This window comes from Gossypium hirsutum, chromosome D01 (genome assembly GCF_007990345.1).
Source record: "Gossypium hirsutum isolate 1008001.06 chromosome D01, Gossypium_hirsutum_v2.1, whole genome shotgun sequence".
NCBI lineage: Eukaryota > Viridiplantae > Streptophyta > Magnoliopsida > Malvales > Malvaceae > Gossypium > Gossypium hirsutum.
In genome coordinates, this window is record NC_053437.1 from 58704034 (window position 1) to 58726351 (window position 22318).

Below are 22318 nucleotides of genomic sequence, written 5' to 3' on the forward strand. Positions count from 1 at the left end.
ATTTTAATCTATTTTTTATTTTAATATTATAAATATTTAATGTGTTATTATTAAATTAATTACTTCCAAATAATACGTTTCATCATTTATTGAATGTTAATTTTAAATTAATATATGTATTATAAGTACGTAATTTCAACACGCATGCACGCGTGATAGAATTTCTATTTGATATATTAATATAATAAATATAATTTATCATTTTAATAAATTATTTAATATTTCAATTTTAAAAATAATAATTTTAAATAATATTATTCACATGTTATTGAAAATATTTAATATTAATATTGTAATAATAAATTTTATTACTATTATAAATATGTTAATAATAAATGTTTTGTAGTATAAAGGTTAAAATATGTCATAAGTCTATGTGTACTTCATAGATTTGCAATTTAGTTTTTGTATTTTTATTTTCAAGAATTTAGTTCTTTTACTTTTTAAATTTGAAAATCAAGTCCAATTGTTGACATCATTACATTTTTTTGTGTCAATTTTGTTGATGTCACATTTTTAAATAAAAAATACTCACTTGCTAATCATGTAATTAAAAAATGACGTTGTAATGAATCTGAATTTAACATTATATTTTTAATATATGCAAAAATAATGTAAAATATAAAATTATAGATAAAAATAAATTCAATTAAACAATGAAAAAATAAGAAAATATCAAATGTATGTTTGTTTAATTGAAAATGACTTTTATGAAATATTTTAAAGAAATCTACAAAACAATAGAAAATAAACACAAGAAAATATAACTTTTTCAAAAACATTTTATAAATCTGTTGTATAATTTTTTCCCACCCATGTGCTATATAATATTGATAGGGTACTTAAATCTAAAATATAAATACGACGTCGTGGTTCAGCGAATCTGATTTATTTTGTTGCGGGAAGCAGTTTACAGAGGAAAATCGAAGGAAGAACGTTGGAAACTCAAAATCAAATAAAATCCCGGCTCCGTTAGAAAATCTCTGACCCAAATACCTAACGTTCGTTCGTTAATTACTCTCACAAACAAAAGGTAACCTAACACACTCTCTCTCTGTCTCTGAAAGTTACACTTTTTGACAATACATCCGAACTTTCTAGGGTTTTTGGGAATTGGGTTTCTGTGTAATTTCAATTTTTTTAGAAAATACAAGTGATCTTTGGATTGGTGGAAATGCTTTTAACTTAGTTTTATGTTATTTTATGATTGGTTGTAGTGTGTAAGAAAAGACTGAATTTTTGTTTAGACAAATGAAACGAAAGAGAGGGCATAAGAAAGGAAATAAAGCTAAAGCCAATGCTGCTGCTTTGGTGGCTCCCAATGAGGGTACTGGCAATGTTGCGAGTGTAAATACTGATGATAATTCTGTTAATGATGATTATGAATCTGGGATGGAAGTTGATACTCCTTCATCTACCAGAACCGATCCGGCATTCAATGTCACCAGCGTAAATCCTGATAGCTCTGTGGATAAGGCCGTTGGTAAGTCCGTTGGTCGTGTTAAGGTGAAGCTCAAGACATCATCAAAAGTGTTGGAATCTGATGTCCCTTCGCATAGTGATACCGATAAGAGTAGTCCACAAGTAGGGTTTGAGAGACAAGGTGGGGTTTATGAGAAAATGGAAGACAGTGCTAATTCATCTGCAGAGATGAAAATGGGTGTTTCTAGTAGCGTGTCAAGGAAAGCTGGAAGTATCAAGATTAAGTCATCTAGGATGTTGGCTGGTTCAAATGCTGATAAGAGTGGTAATGTTATAGGAGAAGAACGTGAGTCTTCTTTCCAGAAAGAAGCAAAGATGCCTCGTTTGGGTTCTCGGTATAATAAGCAAGAATTAGATTCTGCTCTGACGGTATGTTGGAGGTTTAACTTTGTTTCCATTAGCATTTATTTTGTTTTGTCTCATCTTTTCATTGTGGTTTGTTGTTTGCTCTTCCTAGGTGATAAAGAAAGTGATGAAAATGGAAGCAGCTGCTCCCTTCAATGAGCCTGTCAACCCTGAAGCTCTGGGGATACCTGTAAGTGTGAATAACAAGCTATATTTATAGCCTAAGGATATTAAAGATTTCCAGCTTTTGCCGCAGTTTATTCTTTGTATTATTCAAGGGGTCTTTAGATGATAGATAATTAATTATTTCTTCAGGTCTTGATGATCAATGCATTTGTAGTATTATGGCTATTGGTATTGTTCTCCTTAGGGAGTTAGTTAATATCTTAATGCTCCGTTTGGGAACATGGATTTCAGAATTTGGATTTGGATTTCATTTATTATGTAAATTGTAAGAATGAAATGCTTATGTTATAGACAAATTAGTTGAGATTCAATATAAAGTATATTAGAAAAGTATAAAAACATGGATTTATCAAATCAAAAAAGATTTTGAAAATTTCAATTTCATTACTAAATAGGCATCTAAAAAATCCATGGATTTTAGAAATGATCATGAATGTGACGTTTCTAGATAGTTTACCACTCAATTTAGAATATTTTTGAAATCCAAATCCTAATTCCCAAACACTACCTAAGAGAGTTTTGTTGTAGGGAAGCCAATGCCTTTTCTATTTGTTGTTCTGCAGACTTGGATGATACATTTATGTCTTGCTGTATGCCATATAGCTTTCTCATTCCTATTTCTTAGGTCTACCAAGATATTTTATTTCTTTAATTCTTTTCTGTATCAAAAATGAAGGACTATTTTGATATCATAGACACACCAATGGATTTTGGAACTATATGCAACAATTTTGAAAGTGGGGACAAGTACATGGATTCAGAAGATGTGTTTAAGGATGTACAGTACATTTGGGATAATTGTTGCAAGTACAACAACAAAGGTGATGCTATCTTGGACCTAATGAGACGAGTGAAGAAGAATTTCATGAAGTATTGGACAGCAGCAGGATTATACACTGAACATTCAAAAGGAGCAAATGGTGAGAATTGATGCTGACTTGTGCTACCTAACAATTGATGCATTTTCCTTTTTATTTTTAATACTGAATTTGCTTATGCATCTGTCATTTTTAGTTTCTGAGGAAGGTTTTTAAAATTATGAGTATTCTTTATCCCATCTATGAAGCTCTTTGCCTTTCTGATCCTTGTGTTAAAGATAAAACCTCGTAATATTGGTCATTTTTCTCATAAAAATTGTTTTCCTATGTGGAGCTGAGGATTTTTTGGCATCATAGACATGGCTGTACTAGAAGTTTTTATTTCCTTTGTATCAGGTGCTGAAGGCGGTGATGTTGAGGATTCCAGCCAGGGGAAAATGCAGATAAAATCTGGTCAATCAAAACTGAAAAACCGAAAACATGGGTATGTTGTCATGGGGTTTTCCTCTTTCTCTCTTCTGCACGATGGTGCTTTCTGGAAAGTTTCATCCGCATTAAACTTTTTTTTAAACAAAGCATATATTTTCTCTATTTGCTTTTCATCCTTCATTTTGCAGAAGGTGCCATAAAAGCGATTGCTTATGTGCTATTTGCGTCTTGAAGCGACGCAAGAGAGAGCGCGAGGCAAATGCTAGAATGGCTAAAGGTCATTCTGGAGTCCTGGATCTCCTGCAAGAGGTAAGCTGCTGCTAATTTATTGGACTAATGCTTAGGTTTAAGGCTAAATTGATCGGCAGAAGAATTACTTTTAATATTCTAAACAGAAGATTGACTTCTCTTTTCTGTTTCTTGATTGTAGGAATTTTCACCTGTTGGTAGTCCTTATGGTGAAGATTCATCATTAAATATGGATGAATCAGTGGACCCATATGCAGATGCTGAGGTGGAAGGTGAAGGAGAAAAGGTGAAAGGGGAGGTGTCTGAGCATCGTATAGCCGTATGGAGGAGAGGCATGAGGAGGAGGAAGATGATGGGGAAGAAGAGGAAGAGGAGGATGAGGAAGAAAACGAGATAAAGACTATTAACAAAGATGAAGGTCAAACGAAAGAGCAATCACAGTTCAGAGATAGCTTGTCAGAGGAGCGTAGTAGAAAATCTCAGCCTGAAACAGTGGATAAGTCTGGTGCAGTAGTCCAAAACCAGAAAGGAATTACAACACAAAACGAAGAAGAAAGTAAAGCAGTTCAACAACAGAGATACAAGGTATTTGTGTCCCCCATTTCCCTTTTTTCCCTCCCCACCTTTTCTTTTTGCATCATTTGCAATGTACTCTGATTTCTAAAATGTAATAATCTATTCTGTTCCTCCTTCATTGCACAAACTTTATTCCTACTTGTTTGGAACATGGTTTAAACACCATGTAAAGTTCTTGGCATAGTGATGTTTTAAGAGTTCAAGGTTTCTATTTTGCATTTCTATGACATGCTACTATGTATTTTGGTCATGCACTGAGTTAATGGTGTTCATGTAATAACAGGAGGCTCAAGAAAGGCAACAAAGGTCTAAAATGTTGGAGAGCTTCTGCTTCGAGAATCCCATGCTTCTTAAATTATGTGGAGTTCTCTTTCCTGACAATAAGAAGTCTGTTTGGAGTGGCCGTCATTCATTGGTTCTGAATCGGGATTCTCAAACTAGTCTAGTTCATTCAGCTATCGAGTCATTCATGAAGTAGATTATGAGATTTCTTGCGGTTCTTTCCTTTGTCAAGAGGTATTTGGCATAACCCTGGAAAAATCTGTCTAGGGGAAATAGGTGATTTACATAATACCGTTGTAAATTATTAGCTGCTATGCACACAGAATGCTCTGACACTAGATCTGATCTACATTTGTGGCTTACTCCTCTAATCCAAGTATCCTTCCTCTAATTCCTCCTTTTATCAGATAACTATAGTCTTTCATTCTTGATAAAGTGTTAAAATCATTTTGTTCATCTACTTTTTTATGTTTAAAATAAGAATTCTAGGTGAGGAGTGGAGAACTATGATATTAGTTTGTCATGTCTATTAATGTTTTGGAGTCTTGCTTTGAGAAAAAAAAATGTATGGATCAAATTTGGGTGTGTTTTTAGTTCATCTCATCTAACTTTAACCCCACAATTGTTAAATATAGTTGTGGCTGTTTACCACAAATATAAAAATTATTAAATATGATATACAATGTTAGTAAATTACAATCTCACACCTCATTAAGGTGAATAACAACTTCTAAAACATTATCTTTAGTCCTAAATAAAGTTATTCCTTCTTTTCTTCAAGACCATTAATGATTTTTATTTTTTCCGTTAGAAATTTTTATTTATATAATTAATTTTTTTATACAATATAATTTCAAACCCACAAGCATTCATTTAAATTATAACGCAAGCACAACCTTGGGGATATGGTGAGCACCTTAACAGGCCTAATGTTGGGGTTTCATCATTAAATATTGTCATATTGCCATTAGTTAATGCATTAAAGACTAATTCTTAGATATATCATATTTTGTTTATGGTGCTGTTTTTGTAATTTTTTTTAAAGATATATATATTGTGTTCATTTCTTTTTACTGTATATAAATTTTTGTCAAAATTTTACTATTAGTATTTGTATTATACGGAAATTGTGAATTTAATATTATATTCTAATTTAATTATTTTTAATTCCTGTATTTTTTAAAAAATTGAAATTATGATCAAACTGTTAAATTTTGATATTTTCAAATATCAAAATTTTATGTCACAAGTATATTGTCGAACTATTTGTCATTTCCACTTGATATTCACAAAAAGCCATTATTATTTTAGTTAATCCATTCAACTACTATTTGAGTTTAGACTATTTTCAAAATTTGAAGAGTAAATGATCCCACAAAGATCAAATTGAAAAAAAAAAGTCTACAATTTACGCCATAATATGAAACAGCAACAAAATTTGACCTAATAGATTTAACTATTATCGTTTAGATCAAAACTAAAATTAAATTAATAAAATTAAAATATAAAAATTAATCAGGATGAATATATTGCATATCCTTGCATGTTTTGATTGATGTTGTAAACAATGTTTGCTCCTTGGTTAAGGCAGGAGATTGCTTGCCTGAAGTATGCTTTGAATGTTTAATTTGTTGACCAAAAAAATACAAAAAATAAAGAGAAAAGAATGTTCAAGTATTTAACTCCATTACCAGATATTTCTTGGAAATGTACTTTCTTGAAAGAGTGATGAACTACCTATCCAAATAGTCTTGTTACTTATTATAATACGACTGAAATTTCAATAAAGACATTTAAAATTACTGTATTCGTAATAGTTTTGGGGGGGAAATTAGCCCCATTTTAGAGTCCGTCCCTGGACCAAAGTAGAGGCTCATGTAGTAGGAAACAACAGCTTAAGCATCTCATGATCATGGTAGGTCATACTTCACACGTCCAAGGTATAAACCACATGCAGGGGCCATTGGACTTGCGGCAGTCACTGTTTTTGCATTCATAATTCTTTCCACTGAAATAATTCATTCGATTCAATGCATGAACACCGTCCCGGAAAAGAAAAAAAGGGGTTAAAAAACTCGATTAGAATAAACAATTGTCTGTATGCACATGAAACTGAACATAAAATGAAAATAATACCATCAGAAGTTGTCAACTCTCCGGTACCAACACATTTGAGAACACCAACAAGCAGTCTGACCTGCATGAAATCCAGCAGAAGATTGACATATTATATATATATATATATGAATGATTGAACAGCTAATGTCCTACAAAGATAAATTATCAGTAAGACGAAGGATACATCAAATAGGGATGAATGTTATTCAATTGTTGTCTCCCTTGGACTGGGTTGAAAATTGTTGCACAAAGTAGTGAACTTAACAACTAACGGATGGGTCATCAAAATCATATATAAAAAAGGCAATAACTGAAACCTGGTGGTAAAGAAAGGAGCGTGCCCGTGCTGTTACCACATAGCTGCGATGTCTCCTCCTTATTCCAAATTCTTCTAGATTACTTTTACCATTATTCGTGTCTACCATATCATTAGTATTGGAGAATGAATTAATGGGGAGCTCAACATCAGGCTTAACAGAGCATGTATGAGAATCTTTCAAGCTTGAATTGTTCTGTTCCCTCTCTGTGATTGACGGGAAATAAGGAGTTGCAGGTACCTCACAGACGTGGAGTTCATCTAAAGTTCTGATTGGTGAGTTTGCCTAAACACACATCATCTTTGGGTAGTCAAGAAAACTAGGAAGATGGAAAAATAAGATTCTCAGCTGTTTGGAAACAATGTTTGTGTGATTATGTCATGTAGGCATACACATGCGTGTATGTGTACATCTACATGTAAAGCCCTGTAACACATATGATAATGATACTTTATGCACATGAGAAAAGTAACCACCTGGCAACCTGCTGCCCTGAAGGAACTAAAATCATGATGTCCAACAAGAACTTTGCATGCTTCCTACAAGTATATCAATTAAGTTCTCATTTTTGGAGTAAATCAATAATTAAATCAAATTAGGGGAACACAATTAAAAAACAGACCCACCTGCATTGCATTTAGATCTAGTTTCTCTGGTACATGCCATGCCCGCTCTTTTTCAAAGGTAGACAAAGGTTCAGAGCCAGAAACCAAGCGGTAAAAGTACCTACAATATTATTTCTCACAAATTGAGATGTCTATCTTATACAGTTCAATTTATGAAATACAAAAAATCAAAATCATAGTCTTGCACTTTTAGAGCACCATAAAAAATCATCAATGTGCGTCTAAATTGTAACAAGGGGTCTTCTTGCATATAGCATTACACAAATAGGGTACCTAAAATATCGGGTGAAATCTGCTTAAATTGTACTAGCTGAATCTCTTAGAGGTGGGAAAATTCAATAAAGAACATATTGTGGTCAAGAATTACTTAAAAGAATGAATTCAGAAAAAATGCTTAGCATATGAAGATAAGCTGACAGAATAATTTGAATCCTAACATGCAGCAGCTTGTTCCTTTCATATAATGTTATACTTGCCCAAATCCTCGAGTGCCAAGGTCCATTTCAATACACAAGGAAAAGCCAAGAGCTGATTTGCATTCTAATTAATCATGATTCCTTGTAATTGGGGAAAGGGTTAAACTTGAAAGGTCCCAGAAGTAACATTTAACATCCAACAGAGAATTATAGCACCAAAAGTATTTGTCGGCTGAGCCACATAGTTAGAGTCTCCACATAGAGAAATGAAGATCAAAAAATACCTACGTGCGCTCCTGAGCTTTAAACCTTGCATGAAAATCATTTGGAACACATCGGACATCGATCACTGAAATATCACCCTCATTCTTCTAAGGTAAACCAAATTAAACAATGTGTTATTAGATACACAACACCAACACAATCAAGGTAGAAATGTTTTTTTCAAAGAACAAAGTTGGTAATCCTGGGTTGATGACAAGCAGTCGACTTATACATCTTAATGCATAAACTAGAAAGATTGTTAGAAAACACACCTGTAAGAAATGGTTCACAGCTCTTCTAACAACAGATGGTTCATGAGGCGGTAACTGCATTTTTAGAAGTAATTGTGCAGCAGTCATAAACTAATTTAAAATTAAGTTACTCGCAGAATACTCCAATAAGTAAATATTATGTGTAAATACTCACCACTTCACCAGGCTTTCTTTTGCTTATGCGTTCCACATCTACATGGCAAACATTTGATAAGGCATGTACACCAGCATCCTGGAATTGGGGAAAAGAAAAACTAAAAATCTATATGACATTCTCATAAAATAGTTTTCCAATAGCAGATTGGATAGTGGCAATGGAACTATTTGTCCTATTCAAGCAAATTAAAGTTGATTGTATATCTATAACTACAAGTGAGCTTCTTAGTAACATTACTGATTGACTTCATAAAGGTTATTTGAAAAATCCCACACCCTTAGTTTAACCAAAATGTCAGTGCATCCCTTAATCCATGAAAGTAGTCCTTAAATTAAGTGTTACTAACTAGCAATGGAGAAGATGTTTAAAGAATATAATAACAGTGTAGTAAGCAAAAGGATGAAGACTTACAGTTCGACTTGAACAAAAGATCGAAACCGGCTGACCTATAAATTTATGAAAAGCCTCCTACAAAACCAAAGCATCAAAATTTACAATACCTAATTGTTATCTCAACCAGAATTTGTTTACGTTGCAATAAAACGAAACAAAGGCACCATATCCAAGAAAACATAAATCTTAAGGTGCTATATCGATGATAATACAATTTGTAAACAGAACGCCATTGCAAAATTCGAAATGTCAGAGCCTTCCTTCTTCATTTCAGTTTCGCAATTAAAAAGAAAACAGAGACCAAGGTACTACCTCTAATACGCCAACGACTGTGCGACAATTGGGCTGCTGCTGCGACCCAGAGAAGCGAGTTCCGATGTACTCAATAGCTACTAAATAGCGCTGGATTCTAGGGTTTTTGCTCATGCTTAAGTCTTGTAGTTGTTTATCTTCTTTATCTTGGTCGGTGTGACCTTGGCTTTTAAGTATTTTAGAAGGCCTGGATTCAGTGGGACTTCCCGTCATTTCATTTAGTCTTTTTTCCATCAGTTTCTCAGCCTCCAAACAACAGTCCGAGACGGTAGAGTTGTGGGTTTCAAAAAGGGTTTTCAGTGACTTTGGACGGTATTTATACTGTTCCCAAATAGCAGCTTCCTTTTTGTACAAAAATGGCAGGTTTAACTTACTGCTATCTTTTGTTATTGGCTTGACCCTAATTTAAACTCACCTATATTGTTTACTCGATTGTGCATACAAATACCTGGTGAAGAAAAAAAAAATCATGATTGCCCTTTCACTACAAATCCATGGCAGGAATAATAGTCCCTATCACTCAAGTGAGTCATCCATGTTTGAGGTGAGTTTCAATTGGGAACTACATAAGCCGAGTGTTACGTCATCCGGTCTCTTTCCAATTATTTATAATATTTCAGTAATTTTTTTTGTCTCATAAATATTTTCTTTTAACTTGAATTTTAAATCTTAAAATTGTACCTCGAATTTAAATCGTGAATCAAAAAGTTAAATTTAGAATTTAAGATTTAGAGTTTAGATTTAATTTAAATTTAAAGTTTAAAATTTCGAATTCAAAGTTCAAATTAAAAAAGATCTTGCCCAAATAATATATGAATGACATAAAAAATATTACTAATATATTATTAAACAATTGGAAAAGGATATCAAATTTAAAAAAAAAGTTACATTATCCCTTTATTATATTATAATCAATTTTGGGCATTTTACTAAAAAAACTATTTTTTTTTAAAATGATTGAAATGAGCCCATTATTTAATTATTTACCGGAATGGTCTATTTTCCTGCAAATCGCGTCCACGTCAGCACAATGTCAGGGGATGCGTCAAGAAATCGCTACCACGTCAGCGCGAGTTGCTGACGTGGTAGCGATTTCCTGAGCCACGTAGCGCGTTCCGGGGGACGCGATTTTTTCGTTTTTCCCACGTTAGGTTTTTTCAGCTTTTAGGGCTTAGGGTTCAGGCTTTTTAGGATTTTTAAGTCTTGGAAGAAATGATTTCGAGTTGACGTTTCTGATCAAATAGTATAAAATCGCTTCTAGCAAGATGCTATTTGAGAAGAATTTGTGAAATCATGCCCTCGTGGACGCGCTTTTGCTAAGTAGGTCATGGAAGAAATAATTTTTTTTTACGTTTCTGAGTAAATAGTATAAAATCGCTTCTAGCAGGTTGCTATTTAAGAAGAATTTGTAAAATCGCGCCCTCGTGGACGCGCTTTTGCTACAGTCAGTCATGAAAGAAATAATTTTTTTTGACGTTTTTGAGCAAATAGTATAAAATCGCTTCTAGCAGGATGCTATTTGAGAAGAATTTGTGAAAATCGCGCCCTCGTGGACGCGCTTTTGCTACAGTAGCATGTTTGGGCTGAGGCTATAAATTAGGCAGAAAATGTTCTCAGAATTCATAAGTCACAGAAGAAACAATTTAGAGAGGTTAAGAAGGTTAGAGTTTCAAATATGAGTGAACGTATTAGTGTTGTTATTTACTATGATGGTGAGGTTTGCCACACCGAGAATGGTGTTATTTTTTTGTCGGAGAATACGGTGCGACTGGGTTTTAACCAGAACATAGATTTGACAGAACTTCGTAAAAGAATTAGGCGTAAAATTTTCGGAACGACGCCAATGAAAGTTCTGTCTATCACGTATCGATTTTGTTCTTCTGTTGATCCGGTGACATATGACTCGTTCGACATAAAAGGTGCTTGTAGCTTGGAGGCAATGGTGCAGACTCATCTTGCTAGTGGAGCACCTGATATTGAGTTATATGTACAATTTACATCGCCAACTGATGTACTTGCAACCGGTGTTCGAGATGTATACACGACCCCTGGCCGACACTCGGTTAGCGGGTTACAAAATACAGAACAACCCATGTTCGGTAGCGGTGTCGAATGCATATCCCCCGCAAGGCACTCTGTTGGTGGATGGGACATGTACGTCAGTGGCTCGATGTTTGATGCTGGAAATACGTACTGGGGAACGGCATCAAGTTCTAGTGGGTGGCAATCTACATCCAATTGGGGACGTTATCAAATGCCCAGAAGAAAGGATGACATACTCCCTACGACGTCAACCGGTGAGGGGACCTCGTATGCTGCAGATGATTGTGGGTTAGAAGATGACTCCGATGTGGATCCACCTCGAGAGCCCGGGCCAGATGGTGCAGAAGTTGGCTTATTTTCTGAACCGGAGCCTATTCCAACAGAACCTAAAGATGCTGAAAGGAGTTCAGATGAAGAAGAAAATCCACGATTCAGAGCATACTCACCTCCAGCCTATATTCATAATGTCGATCTGTCCGCAGATGATGCGTTAGAGTTTCCAGATCTACCACACCGGTTGCGTGATCGTACAAGTTTGGGGGAAGATTCCGGTGAATTTGAAGTTGGTAATCAGTTTACCAACAATGATAGTTTTATTGGTACTTTGAAACAACATAGCATCAAAAACGGCATTAACTACCACGTCGTTAAATCCAAATCTGATAAGTTTGAGGCGAAGTGTGCGGTCCAAGATGACACATGTTCATGGAAAATCTACGCCTCGTTAAGGAAAATGACAGGGTTGTGGGAGATTAAAAAGCACAAAGGTCCACATACATGTGCTGCAAGTATAGTATTGACAGTTTCTGAATAATACTTTTATTATGCAATGTTGCATTATTTAATGTACTCGGTTTATAGGTGTTTCACAAGATCATCCTAAGATGGATTCAGCTATGTTAGCTAGCTTGATATTGCCCACGGTAAAAGCAGATCCCAGGACTTCAGTGCCGGTGTTAATTGCCAATATCCGTAGCCAAATGGTGTACACGCCCTCTTACCGCAAAGCTTGCATAGCTAAGCAAAAGGCGTTGGAGAAGATGCATAGTGGGTGGGATGCCTCATATAATGAAATATGGCAGTGGTGTCAGATGCTAGAGAGATACGTCCCAGGTGCCATCACAGACCTTGAAACGGAACATGCATACTACAACGGCCGATTGCTAAGTGGATGCCAAGTGTTCAAACGCCTGTTTTGGATCTTTAAGTAATGCCGAGACGCATTTCCATACTGCAAGCCGTTTGTACAAATTGACGGTACCTTTATGTTCGGTAGGTATACTCATCGGCTATTGCTTGCAATGGCACAAGATGGCGGTGGGAGAATTCTTTCAATTGCATTTGCAATAATACCGGAATAGTCTTCTGATGACTGAGATTTCTTTCTCTCTAGGTTAAGGAGGCATGTGTGCCCCCAACCTGATATTAGTATTATTTCAGATCGGGGCGCCGGTATACTAGCTGCATTTGATCGACAGGGAAGCTTATGGCAGCGCACACACAATAAATATTACCTAAGACACGTTGCTTCGAACTACTACAGGTAATATCCATCTAAGAGCGAATGACGACAAGTGACCAACATGGGTATTTAGTCTATATTTGTGTTATTTCGTTTGTCAATTTGAATTAGTTTTATTGGTAGAAGTGGTATAAATTATTCGCTATGATCTTATATTGGCAGGGTATGAAATAAATAAAGATCATTTTCACGAGATGTTGGTAATTTTACGTTCAATTAATAGAGAAGGGGCGGACTACCTTTGTAACATACGTTTCGAACAGTGGGCACAATCATACGACGGCGGCCTATGATATGACCATATGACGTCGAACCTGGCTGAATGCATCAATTCTGTTATTAAAGGAACGCGCAATCTACCGATAACATCGATTGTGCGAGAGACATATTTTTGTTTGGTGGCGCTATTTCCTAAGCGAGCAGCAAGTTATGCAGGCCAGATGCAGGGAGGACATGTATGGTGCAGTAAGGTAGTTCAAGAAATTAACAAGGCCAATGCGAGGGCAAACACCATGCACATAGTGTGTCACGATCGAGATAATTTATGGTTTCACATGACAGAGTTTGACAGACCGTACCAATGTGTTGTTGGCGGGCAATATCGTGTACACTTGCGAAATAGGACTTGTGACTGTGGGATGTTTGATGCACTTCGTTATCCATGGGCGCATGTTATTGCCGCTTGTCAGAATCTCCGTCTGGATCCGATGAGTTATGTGGACGAAGTGTACAAATTGGAAAACATGTACAACGTCTGGAGACACGTTTTCCCACCGGTCCCAGATGCATGTAAGTGGCCGCCCGTATCTCTTGCTCCTTTTAAGCTATTACTGGATAGAGAATTACGTTGCAAACCAAAGGGTCGACCTTGCTCGACTAAAATACGTAACGATATGGATATCCGAGAAATAGCCAGTCAAATGAAGTTGTGTGGATGGTGTAGGAATCCAGGCCATACAACTCGATCATGCCCTAATCGCAATAGTTGAATGTAATTGTAAAAAAATTAAGTTTGTGAAATTATTAATTAATAAATTTTATTAATGGTTAGTAAAAATTATCAAATTATATAAAATTATTAATTGTTAGTACAAGTCAAAACATTTTTCCAAATCTAACATTATGTTAATGTAAAATTATTAATTGATAAATTGTATTAATGATTAGTAAAATTATCAAATTATATAAAATTATTAATTAATAGTACCAGGCAAAAATATTTTTCCAAATCTAACATTATGTGAAAGTAAAATTATTAATTTAGTTTAGGGTTTTTAATTAAATTAGGTTAGGGTTTTTAATTTAATTAGGTTAGGGTTTTTAAGTTAAGGGTGTTAGGGTTTTTAAGTTTAGGGTTTTTAATTTAATTAAGTTCGGGTTTTTAAGTTAATTAGGTTAAGTTTTTTAAGTTAAGGGGGTTAGGGTTTTTAAGTTTAGGGTTTAATGTTTTTAATTTAATTACGTTAGGGTTTTAAGTTAATTAGGTTAGGGTTTTTAAGTTAAGGGAGTTAATTTAATTAGGTTAGAGTTTTTAATTTAATTAGGTTAAGGTTTTTAAGTTAATTAGGTTAGGGTATTTAAGTTAAGGGGGTTAGGGTTTTTAAGTTTAGGGTTTAAGGTTTTTAATTTAATTGGCTTAGGGTTTTTAAGTTAATTAGGTTAGGGTTTTTAAGTTTAGGGTTTAGGGTTTTTAATTAAATTAGGTTAGGATTTTTAATTTAATTAGGTTAGGGTTTTTAAGTTAATTAGGTTAGGGTTTTTAAGTTAAGGGGGTTAGGGTCTTTAAGTTTAGGGTTTAGAGTTTTTAATTTAATTAGGTTAGGGTTTTTAAGTTAATGGGGTTAGGGTTTTTAAGTTGAGGGTTTAAGGTTTTTAATTTAATTAGGTTAGGGTTTTTAAGTTAACTAGGTTAGAGGTTTTAAGTTTAGGGTTTAGGGTTTTTAATTAAATTAGGTTAGGGTTTTTAATTCAATTATGTTAGGGTTTTTAGGTTAATTAGGTTAGGGTTTTTAAGTTAAGGGGTTAGGGTTTTTAAGTTTAGGGTTTAGGGTTTTTAATTTAAGTAGGTTAGGGTTTTTAAGTTTAGGGTTTAGGGTTTTTAATTTAATTAGGTTAGGGTTTTTAAGTTTAGGGTTTAGGGTTTTTAATTTAATTAGGTTAGGGTTTTTAATTTAATTAGGTTAGGGTTTTTAAGTTTAGGGTTTAAGGTTTTTAATTAAATAAGGTTAGGGTTTTTAAGTTTAGGATTTAGGGTTTTTAATTAAATTAGGTTAGAGTTTTTAATTTAATTAGGTTAGGATTTTTAAGTTAATTAGGTTAGGGTTTTTAACTTAAGGGGGTTAGGGTTTTTAAGTTTAGGGTTTAAGATTTTTAAGTGAATTAGGTTAGTGTTTTTAAGTTTAAGGTTTAAGGTTTTTAATTAAATTATGTTAGGGTTTTAAGTTTAGGGTTTAGGGTTTTTAGTTAAATTAGGTTATGGTTTTTAATTTAATTAGTTTATGGTTTTTAAGTTAATTAGGTTAGGGTTTTTAAGTTTAGGGTTTAGGGTTTTAAATTAAATTAGGTTAGAGTTTTTAAGTTTAGGGTTTAGGGTTTTTAATTTAATTAGGTTAGGGTTTTTAAGTTAATTAGGTTAGGGTTTTTAAGTTTAGGGTTTAGGGTTTAGGGTTTTTAATTAAATCAGGTTAGGGTTTTTAATTTAATTAGGTTAGGGTTTTAAGTTAATTAGGTTAGTGTTTTTAAGTTAAGGGGGTTAGGGTTTTTAAGTTTAGGGTTTAGGGTTTTTAATTTAATTGGGTTAGGGTTTTTAATTTAATTAGGTTAAGATTTTTAAGTTAATTAGGTTAAGGTTTTTAAGTTAAGAGGGTTAGGGTTTTTAAGTTTAGGGTTTAAGGTTTTTAAGTTTAGGGTTTAAGGGTTTTAATCAAATTAGGTTAGGGTTTTTAAGTTTAGGGTTTAAGGTTTTGAATTAAATTAGGTTAGGGTTTTTAAGTTTAGGGGGTTTTTAATTAAATTAGGTTAGTGTTTTTAATTTAATTAGCTTAGGGTTTTTAAGTTAATTAGGTTAGGGTTTTTAAGTTAATTAGGTTAAGGTTTTTAAGTTAAGGGGTTTAGGGTTTTAAGTTTAGGGTTTAGGGTTTTAAATTAATTTGGTTAGGGTTTAGGGTTTTTAATTAAATTAGGTTAGAGTTTTTAATTTAATTTGGTTAGGGTTTTTAAGTTAATGAGGTTAGGGTTTTTAAGTTTAGGGTTTTTAAGTGAATTAGGTTAGGGTTTTTAAGTTTATGGTTTAAGGTTTTTAATTAAATTATGTTAGAGTTTTTAATTTTAGGGTTTAGGGTTTTTAATTAAATTAGGTTAGGATTTTTAATTTAATTAGGTTATGGTTTTTAAGTTAATTAGGTTAGAGTTTTTAAGTTTAGGTTTTGGGTTTTTAATTAAATTAAGTTAGGGTTTTAAGTTTAGGGTTTAGGGTTTTAATTAAATTAGGTTAGGGTTTTTATTTAATTAGGTTAGGGTTTTTAAGTTAATTAGGTTATGGTTTTTAAGTTAAGAGGGTTAGGGTTTTTAAGTTTAAGGTTTAGGGTTTTTAATTAAATTAGGTTAGGGTTTTTAAGTTTAGGGTTTTTAAGTTAATTAGGTTAGGGTTTTTAAGTTAAAGGGGTTAGAGTTTTTAACTTAATTAGGTTAGGGTTTTTAAGTTAAGGGGTTAGGGTTTTTAAGTTTAGGGTTTAGGGTTTGTAATTAAATTAGGTTAGGGTTTTTAAGTTTAAGGTTTAGGGTTTTTAATTAAATTAAGTTAGGGTTTTTAAGTTAATTAGGTTAGGGTTTTTAAGTTAAGGGGGTTGGGGTTTTTAAGTTTAGGGTTTAGGGTTTTTAAGTTAATTAGGTTAGGGTTTTTATGTTTAAGGTTTATGGTTTTAATTAAATTAGGTTAGGGTTTTTAAGTTTAGGGTTTTTAATTAAATTAGGTTAGGGTTTCTAAGTTAAGGGGGTTAGGGTTTTTATGTTTAGGGTTTAAGGGTTTTAATTAAATTAGGTTAGGGTTTTTAATTTAAGAGTATTAATGGTTAGTAGAATTCTCAAATAATATAAAAAATTTCTATTTTATTACATCAAATAAACTTCTATTTTATTACATCAAATAATATCAAAATATTCATAATATTTGTACAAATAAATTTAAATACAGCAATCAATGTTTATGCCCGGGGGATTCAGTGCCACATGGCGGCCGTTGACGGTTACGCGCTGGATTCCTCCTTTCTTTAGCTTTCGGCGGCGGTTGTTGTTCCTTCGGCGGGGATTCTGGTTCTTTTGGTACGGCATCTGGTTGTCGGACTTGGGACGATGATCCACCTTCAAAGAATATTGTATGTGGAGGTGTTTGTATCACGAACGGCGACGGTGTTTGAAACCCATACGTTGGTGGGGATTGGTAAAAAGGATAGCTCCCCGACAGCCCCTATTGCGATACCTTGTGCGTCGCTGGCCTATACATCGGCAGTCCACTCAGCATAACAGGAAATGGAGTTGAACCAGACATTTGGCTCCAACCTGCCATAAGACTCGGAAAATGATACATATAAGGGTTAGGATAATATAAGGGCTAGAAAACACACCTGACATCATCTGAAAAGGCGGTTGCGTGGGTATTATCGGTTGAACTGCTGCGTCGGGTGATTGTGTCGGTGCTCTCGTTGGGCCTGGTGATTGCATGGCCGCTGATGATGAGCCGGGTGAATGTCTGGGCCTCGTTGTGGGGTTGCCTTCGTTGTCTTATCGTCTTGGATTTAGAGGCCCGCTTCTTTCCCTTTCGACACGTCTTTGCCGCTACCTCTTTTCTGGCGTCAGTAAATACGGCTTGCCATGGATCCTAAACCATGGCATGTATTCTGGAACGCACGCTAACTCCGGAACGATGATTGGTTCCCGAATAGGTATATATTCATATCGATCTTCCCACATTTCCATGTACTCGGACCAGTATCTCATCCAATCCGTATTCAATTGCCGAAGGTCGAATTTGTGTTGATTGTCAAACACCTCAGGATCCACGGGAATCGGTTGTCTACATCCAAACTGTCGTAGCACTCTGTCTGTCTGGTGCGGCTCCACGGTTGCGTAGTTGATCAACACGACTTTCACGTGCCAAGTTTGTGAATTTTGTAAGAACTCTTCTTGGATTACTGCCCGAATTACCGGATCCTTGTATGGTGTCCATTGAAACTATATGAACATGATAGAAATATTAGTTATATACATAATACTAAATACTAAATAGTAAATATCAATCGACTAGCGAATGTTTTGAAATATCTATTTTATTTAAAACTTACTTGTGCTTCCGACCGTTGGTCCAATAGAAGCCGTATATCTTCAAGAGAGGACAGTAATCGAGCATGACTTGCCGGATGGTTCCACCTAATTAAATAAATTTTTAGCATATTTTTATTTTTAAAAATCTACATAATAATTGTAAAATCTAATATAAATTTACCTCGTTATGAGTGGGAATGTATATGGGTGGTCCACTCGAGGACGTAGAAATAGAAAGCAAAACCGTGCCCATGACTGCAGTAGTGATAGGTAACCTCCGATTTTTGCTCTCCTCGGTCGCATCGCCCCGCACATCTCCCGATATAACGTTGCCAAGACGGCAGGCCCCCAACTGAATTCACTGGCTGCTCTAAAATCAACGACTTTCAGCAGCCATCTTAGATGTACGCGGCTCCGTGACGTGTCGGGCTTTAGATAACCTCTAATTAATTGAAGAATGTATGTCCGAACATATCGAATTCTTTCAATTTCGGTTGAATCTTCATCCAGACCAGGGAATGTGTCACGTAACCAGCCCATCTCTATCTTACCTCCCTCCATTTTCTCCGGAATAGCGCCCAAAAGCTCGTAGCACACCGCCCCCCAATCACTAGATTGGGCAGACCCGGTGACTAGGCTCCCGTCCACCGGCAATCCCAATTACAGACTAACATCTTCTAGAGTGATAGTGCACTCTCCACATGGAAGATGGAATGTGTGCGTCTCGGGTCTCCACCTCTCGATCAATGCACTGATTAGTTTTGGGTCCACCTTGCATCCCCGGCCTACCGTCCCCACGTGCCAAAAACCCGTTTCCTGCAGGTAGTTCTCTACCAACGATGATGGAGGAGCATGCATATTCCAGATATTGCATTCCAATACCCGATCTACAGACTTTTATAACAAATAAAAAATTAATAATTATCTAAAAATGCATAAATAAAAAATTCTTAAATAATATTTAAAAATTAAATTTAATACTTACCATTTTCATTTGTTCCACCGATATGTGATGCTTATTAAGACGAGTCAATTCTCCAGCCATTGCTGAAGTCGTACAAATTTTTCCGGTTTAAAAAACTTTTAAAAAATATTTTTAAAATTATTTAAAAAAAGGGAGTTAAGAGAAACTTAAGAGGAACTTAAGAGAATTTTTGAAGGAAATTGAGAGGAAATTGAGAGAAAATTTGAGAGAGGATTAGTTTGTGAAAAAAAAAGGTGGGGGTATTTATAGTTTTTTTTTACCATTGGGGTGGGCAACGGTCAAATTTTTGACCGTTGGAGCACTGTTCACGCGCGGGTCAAGTCACGGCCACGTCAGCGCGAGTTGCTGACATGGCAGCAAATCGCGTCCTAGAAGCGGCCACGTCAGCGCGAGTTGCTGACATGGCAGCAAATCGCGTCCTAGAGGGTGCAATTTGTTGCCATGTTAGCAACTCGTGCTGACGTGGACGTGATTTCCTGGCGCGTCTCGTAACGTCGCGCTGACGTGGACACGATTTTTCGGAAAATAGACCATTCCAATAAATAATTAAATAATGGGTCCATTTCGGTAATGTTTTTAAAAAAAGGGCTTTTTTTGGTAAAATGCCCATCAATCTTTAATGGTATCTGTAATGGTATAATAACAAATTGACCTGATGGATAATAGTAAATTTTTTTATTTTTCCTTTTCCTCTTTTTCACTCGAAAACCTTGTTTTTTTTTTCTCTTTCTCACAATCTCCAATTTCCTTCTTCTAAAAGTATTTTTCAACCTCTTCTCTTTCAAAAAGTTTTTCTACACTCCAACTTTCCCATCATCAACAACTTTTATGGAATTGCAAATCCAAATCCTCTATGATAGATGTCCACCATTCTTATTACTGAGATCCAAAGTGCTTGTTTGGAACAAAATCTCGATATAGAATGTAGCAGAAATAGGTTTCACGACTGCATAATGAGATAAAAGTCTTAGTTGATCAGCTTAAGTCTTGCCATATATTAAATTTATAAGGTTGTGTTGTTAGAACCGTAAAACATGATCTAATATAAAACATAACAAATCAGGATCTATCATGACAGATTATCAAGAACAAATCATGAACAAAACTAGATGCGGGAGTGTATCTGAATCCATCGATTTCTTGAAATCTTTAAATTTTATGGTTTTAATCTTCTAAATTAACACACATGTAAATCAGAGAAGGTGACTTTCTCTTTTCTAAAGATAACATTAACCCTAATTTTTAATAAGCTCATCATCAATTAGAAATTAGTTACTAGAGTATAGAGGTGTTCATGGGTCGAGTCAGGCCGGGCTCAACCAGAATTTTAGGCCCGAGCTTAGCCCAACCCAAAAAATAGGCCTAAAAGTTTGCCTAAGCCCGACCCTGGCCCGTATTAAATTATATATATTAAAAAATATAATACATAAAAAATACTAAAAAAATATTAAAATAAATATTTCCCAACAAATTGAAAATAAATTAAAAAAAACCAATATGTATACTTAAATAACACTAAAATAGGTGCAACTTAACAAGTAAATGCCTCTAAAATAGTAACAAAATTAACAAGAAAATAATAACAAAACAGTAAAAAATAGCAAAAATAGTAAAAAAAAACAACCATTATTTTTACATATTCGGCCCAGGTTGGGCTCGGGCAAAAAAAACCTTACCCAAGGCCCGACCCATTTTCGAAACAGGCCTTTTTTTGTCCAAGCCTATTTTTCGGGCCTATATTTTTACCCAAACCCTATAATTTTTCGGGCGGGCCTTTGGACTGGGTCGAGTGGCTTGGCCCATGAACAAGTCTCTTAGAGTATCTACACATATTTAACCCATATTTTATTTAATAACTAAAGCCCAATAAACCTTAACCAAATTAGATCACTTTTAATTTGAGCTAATATTTTATGAAAGTAAATAATAACATGTAATTATTATTATATATGTGATGTCCATATTTTTCAACATGTACACATGTCAAAATTTTAGGCTATTCAAATAAAATTAGGGTAAATTATACTAACAGTCACCCAACTTTTAGGTAGCTGACATAATAGTCACCTAGGTTTCATTTCAGTCATTTAACTTTTGAAAAGTTACAAAATAGTCCTTTTTTGCCATTTTCTGTCACAGAAGTCACGGCAAAGCGACATGGCAGTTGACGGCGTCGTTGGTGTCAAAAAATCGTCCAGTTAGCCAGTTACTCTCACTTTAACAGCCTTACCAGCACCATTTTAGGGTTAGAGAAGAAGAAGAAGAAGAAGAAGAAGAAGAAGAAGAAGAAGAAGAAGAAGAAGAAGAAGAAAAAGAAGAAGAAGAAGAAGAAGTGTAATAACTCATTTTTGAGTCTAATCGGAACAGTGGTTTCGGGACCACTTAACCGAGTAAAAATATTTATTATATTATTTTAATAAGTTTTACAGCATGATGAAATTATAGTATAAAAATTTCGTTAAGAAATTTTACCGTTTAAATACTTAATTTAATTAAAAGGATTTAATCGCGTCAAATGCAAAATTTGAATGTTATATGTAAAGGTACCTATTTGTTATGACTTTTATTATATAGAGTCATTATGTGGTAATTTAATCATTAAAATATTGCATGGTCAAAAATAGACAGCCATTAGGTGTTTTGTAATTTTTAACTATTAAGGTTAATATGGTCATTATGTTAATAAGTTTTTTTTATAATAAAACAAAACATGAAAAATCAATGATCCATTCTTCTATACTGCCGAATTAACAAAGGAAAGAAAGCTTATGAGCAAAGTGGGGTTCGGCACTTTTGGTTGTTGATTAAGGTATGTTCTTTGCTTGGTTTTTGATGATTTTTACGTTTTTGAGATCGTTGTTTTGTATTCTAGCTAGCCCGTACCTTAATTTCTGAAAATTTTGATGATTTTGAAATATGCCATTGTTGAATATTGGTATATTTTGAAGTATTATGCTAGATTATTGATGGGTGTTGAAACATATACAAGTTTTATGAAGTAAATTTTGACAAAAATGAGCTTTAGGGATTTAATAAAAAAATAGAAATATTATGTTAGAAATGTGAAATAAATGAAAATATGGGCTGATTAGAAGATATATATTATTCGGTTAAGAATTCGTATAAATAAATTTCGTATATTTTGTGTATTTGTGAATTAGGAACTAAAGTGTCAAAATGCGAAAATATGAAGGCTATTTTGTAAAA

The 22318-nt window shown here is 34.3% G+C and overlaps 2 protein-coding genes across 4 annotated transcripts; one reads left to right on the forward strand and one right to left on the reverse strand.

The window, feature by feature from the left end:
* Nucleotides 1-860: 860 nt before the first annotated feature.
* Nucleotides 861-4758, forward strand: LOC107922455 (bromodomain testis-specific protein). 2 transcript variants are annotated; one of them, XM_016852502.2, is made up of 8 exons: nucleotides 861-1033; nucleotides 1218-1851; nucleotides 1940-2017; nucleotides 2690-2933; nucleotides 3228-3315; nucleotides 3449-3569; nucleotides 3691-4094; nucleotides 4369-4758. In XM_016852502.2, exons 2-7 carry the CDS (start codon nucleotides 1252-1254, stop codon nucleotides 3904-3906), a joined length of 1347 nt encoding a protein of 448 aa, XP_016707991.2. In that variant the 5' UTR covers nucleotides 861-1033; nucleotides 1218-1251; the 3' UTR covers nucleotides 3907-4094; nucleotides 4369-4758. The 2 variants fall into 2 exon arrangements, with proteins under 2 accessions (XP_016707991.2, XP_040943449.1); XM_041087515.1 differs by having other exon boundaries at nucleotides 865-1033; nucleotides 3495-3569.
* Nucleotides 4759-6034: 1276 nt separating this feature from the next.
* Nucleotides 6035-9822, reverse strand: LOC107921089 (tRNA pseudouridine synthase A). Of its 2 annotated transcripts, none has more exons than XM_016850955.2 (10): nucleotides 9243-9822; nucleotides 8949-9005; nucleotides 8535-8612; nucleotides 8381-8434; nucleotides 8133-8215; nucleotides 7429-7528; nucleotides 7279-7341; nucleotides 6803-7087; nucleotides 6504-6564; nucleotides 6035-6375 (listed from the first exon to the last, which is right to left on the reverse strand). In XM_016850955.2, the coding sequence occupies exons 1-10, from the start codon at nucleotides 9474-9476 to the stop codon at nucleotides 6278-6280; spliced, it is 1113 nt and encodes a 370-aa protein (XP_016706444.1). In that variant the 5' UTR covers nucleotides 9477-9822; the 3' UTR covers nucleotides 6035-6277. The 2 variants fall into 2 exon arrangements, with proteins under 2 accessions (XP_016706444.1, XP_016706445.1); XM_016850956.2 differs by having other exon boundaries at nucleotides 8133-8212; nucleotides 9243-9800.
* Nucleotides 9823-22318: the final 12496 nt, after the last annotated feature.

Coding starts and splice junctions, on each gene's coding strand:
- LOC107922455 (XM_016852502.2), top strand. CDS start 1,252: ATGAAACGAAAGAGAGGGCATAAGAAAGGAAATAAAGCTAAAGCCAAT. Junction 1,852..1,939: donor AATTAGATTCTGCTCTGACG/GTATGTTGGAGG, acceptor TGCTCTTCCTAG/GTGATAAAGAAAGTGATGAA. Junction 3,316..3,448: donor CTGAAAAACCGAAAACATGG/GTATGTTGTCAT, acceptor TTCATTTTGCAG/AAGGTGCCATAAAAGCGATT.
- LOC107921089 (XM_016850955.2), bottom strand. CDS start 9,476: ATGGAAAAAAGACTAAATGAAATGACGGGAAGTCCCACTGAATCCAGG. Junction 8,435..8,534: donor AAAGAAAGCCTGGTGAAGTG/GTGAGTATTTAC, acceptor CTAAAAATGCAG/TTACCGCCTCATGAACCATC. Junction 7,342..7,428: donor TAGATCTAAATGCAATGCAG/GTGGGTCTGTTT, acceptor ATATACTTGTAG/GAAGCATGCAAAGTTCTTGT.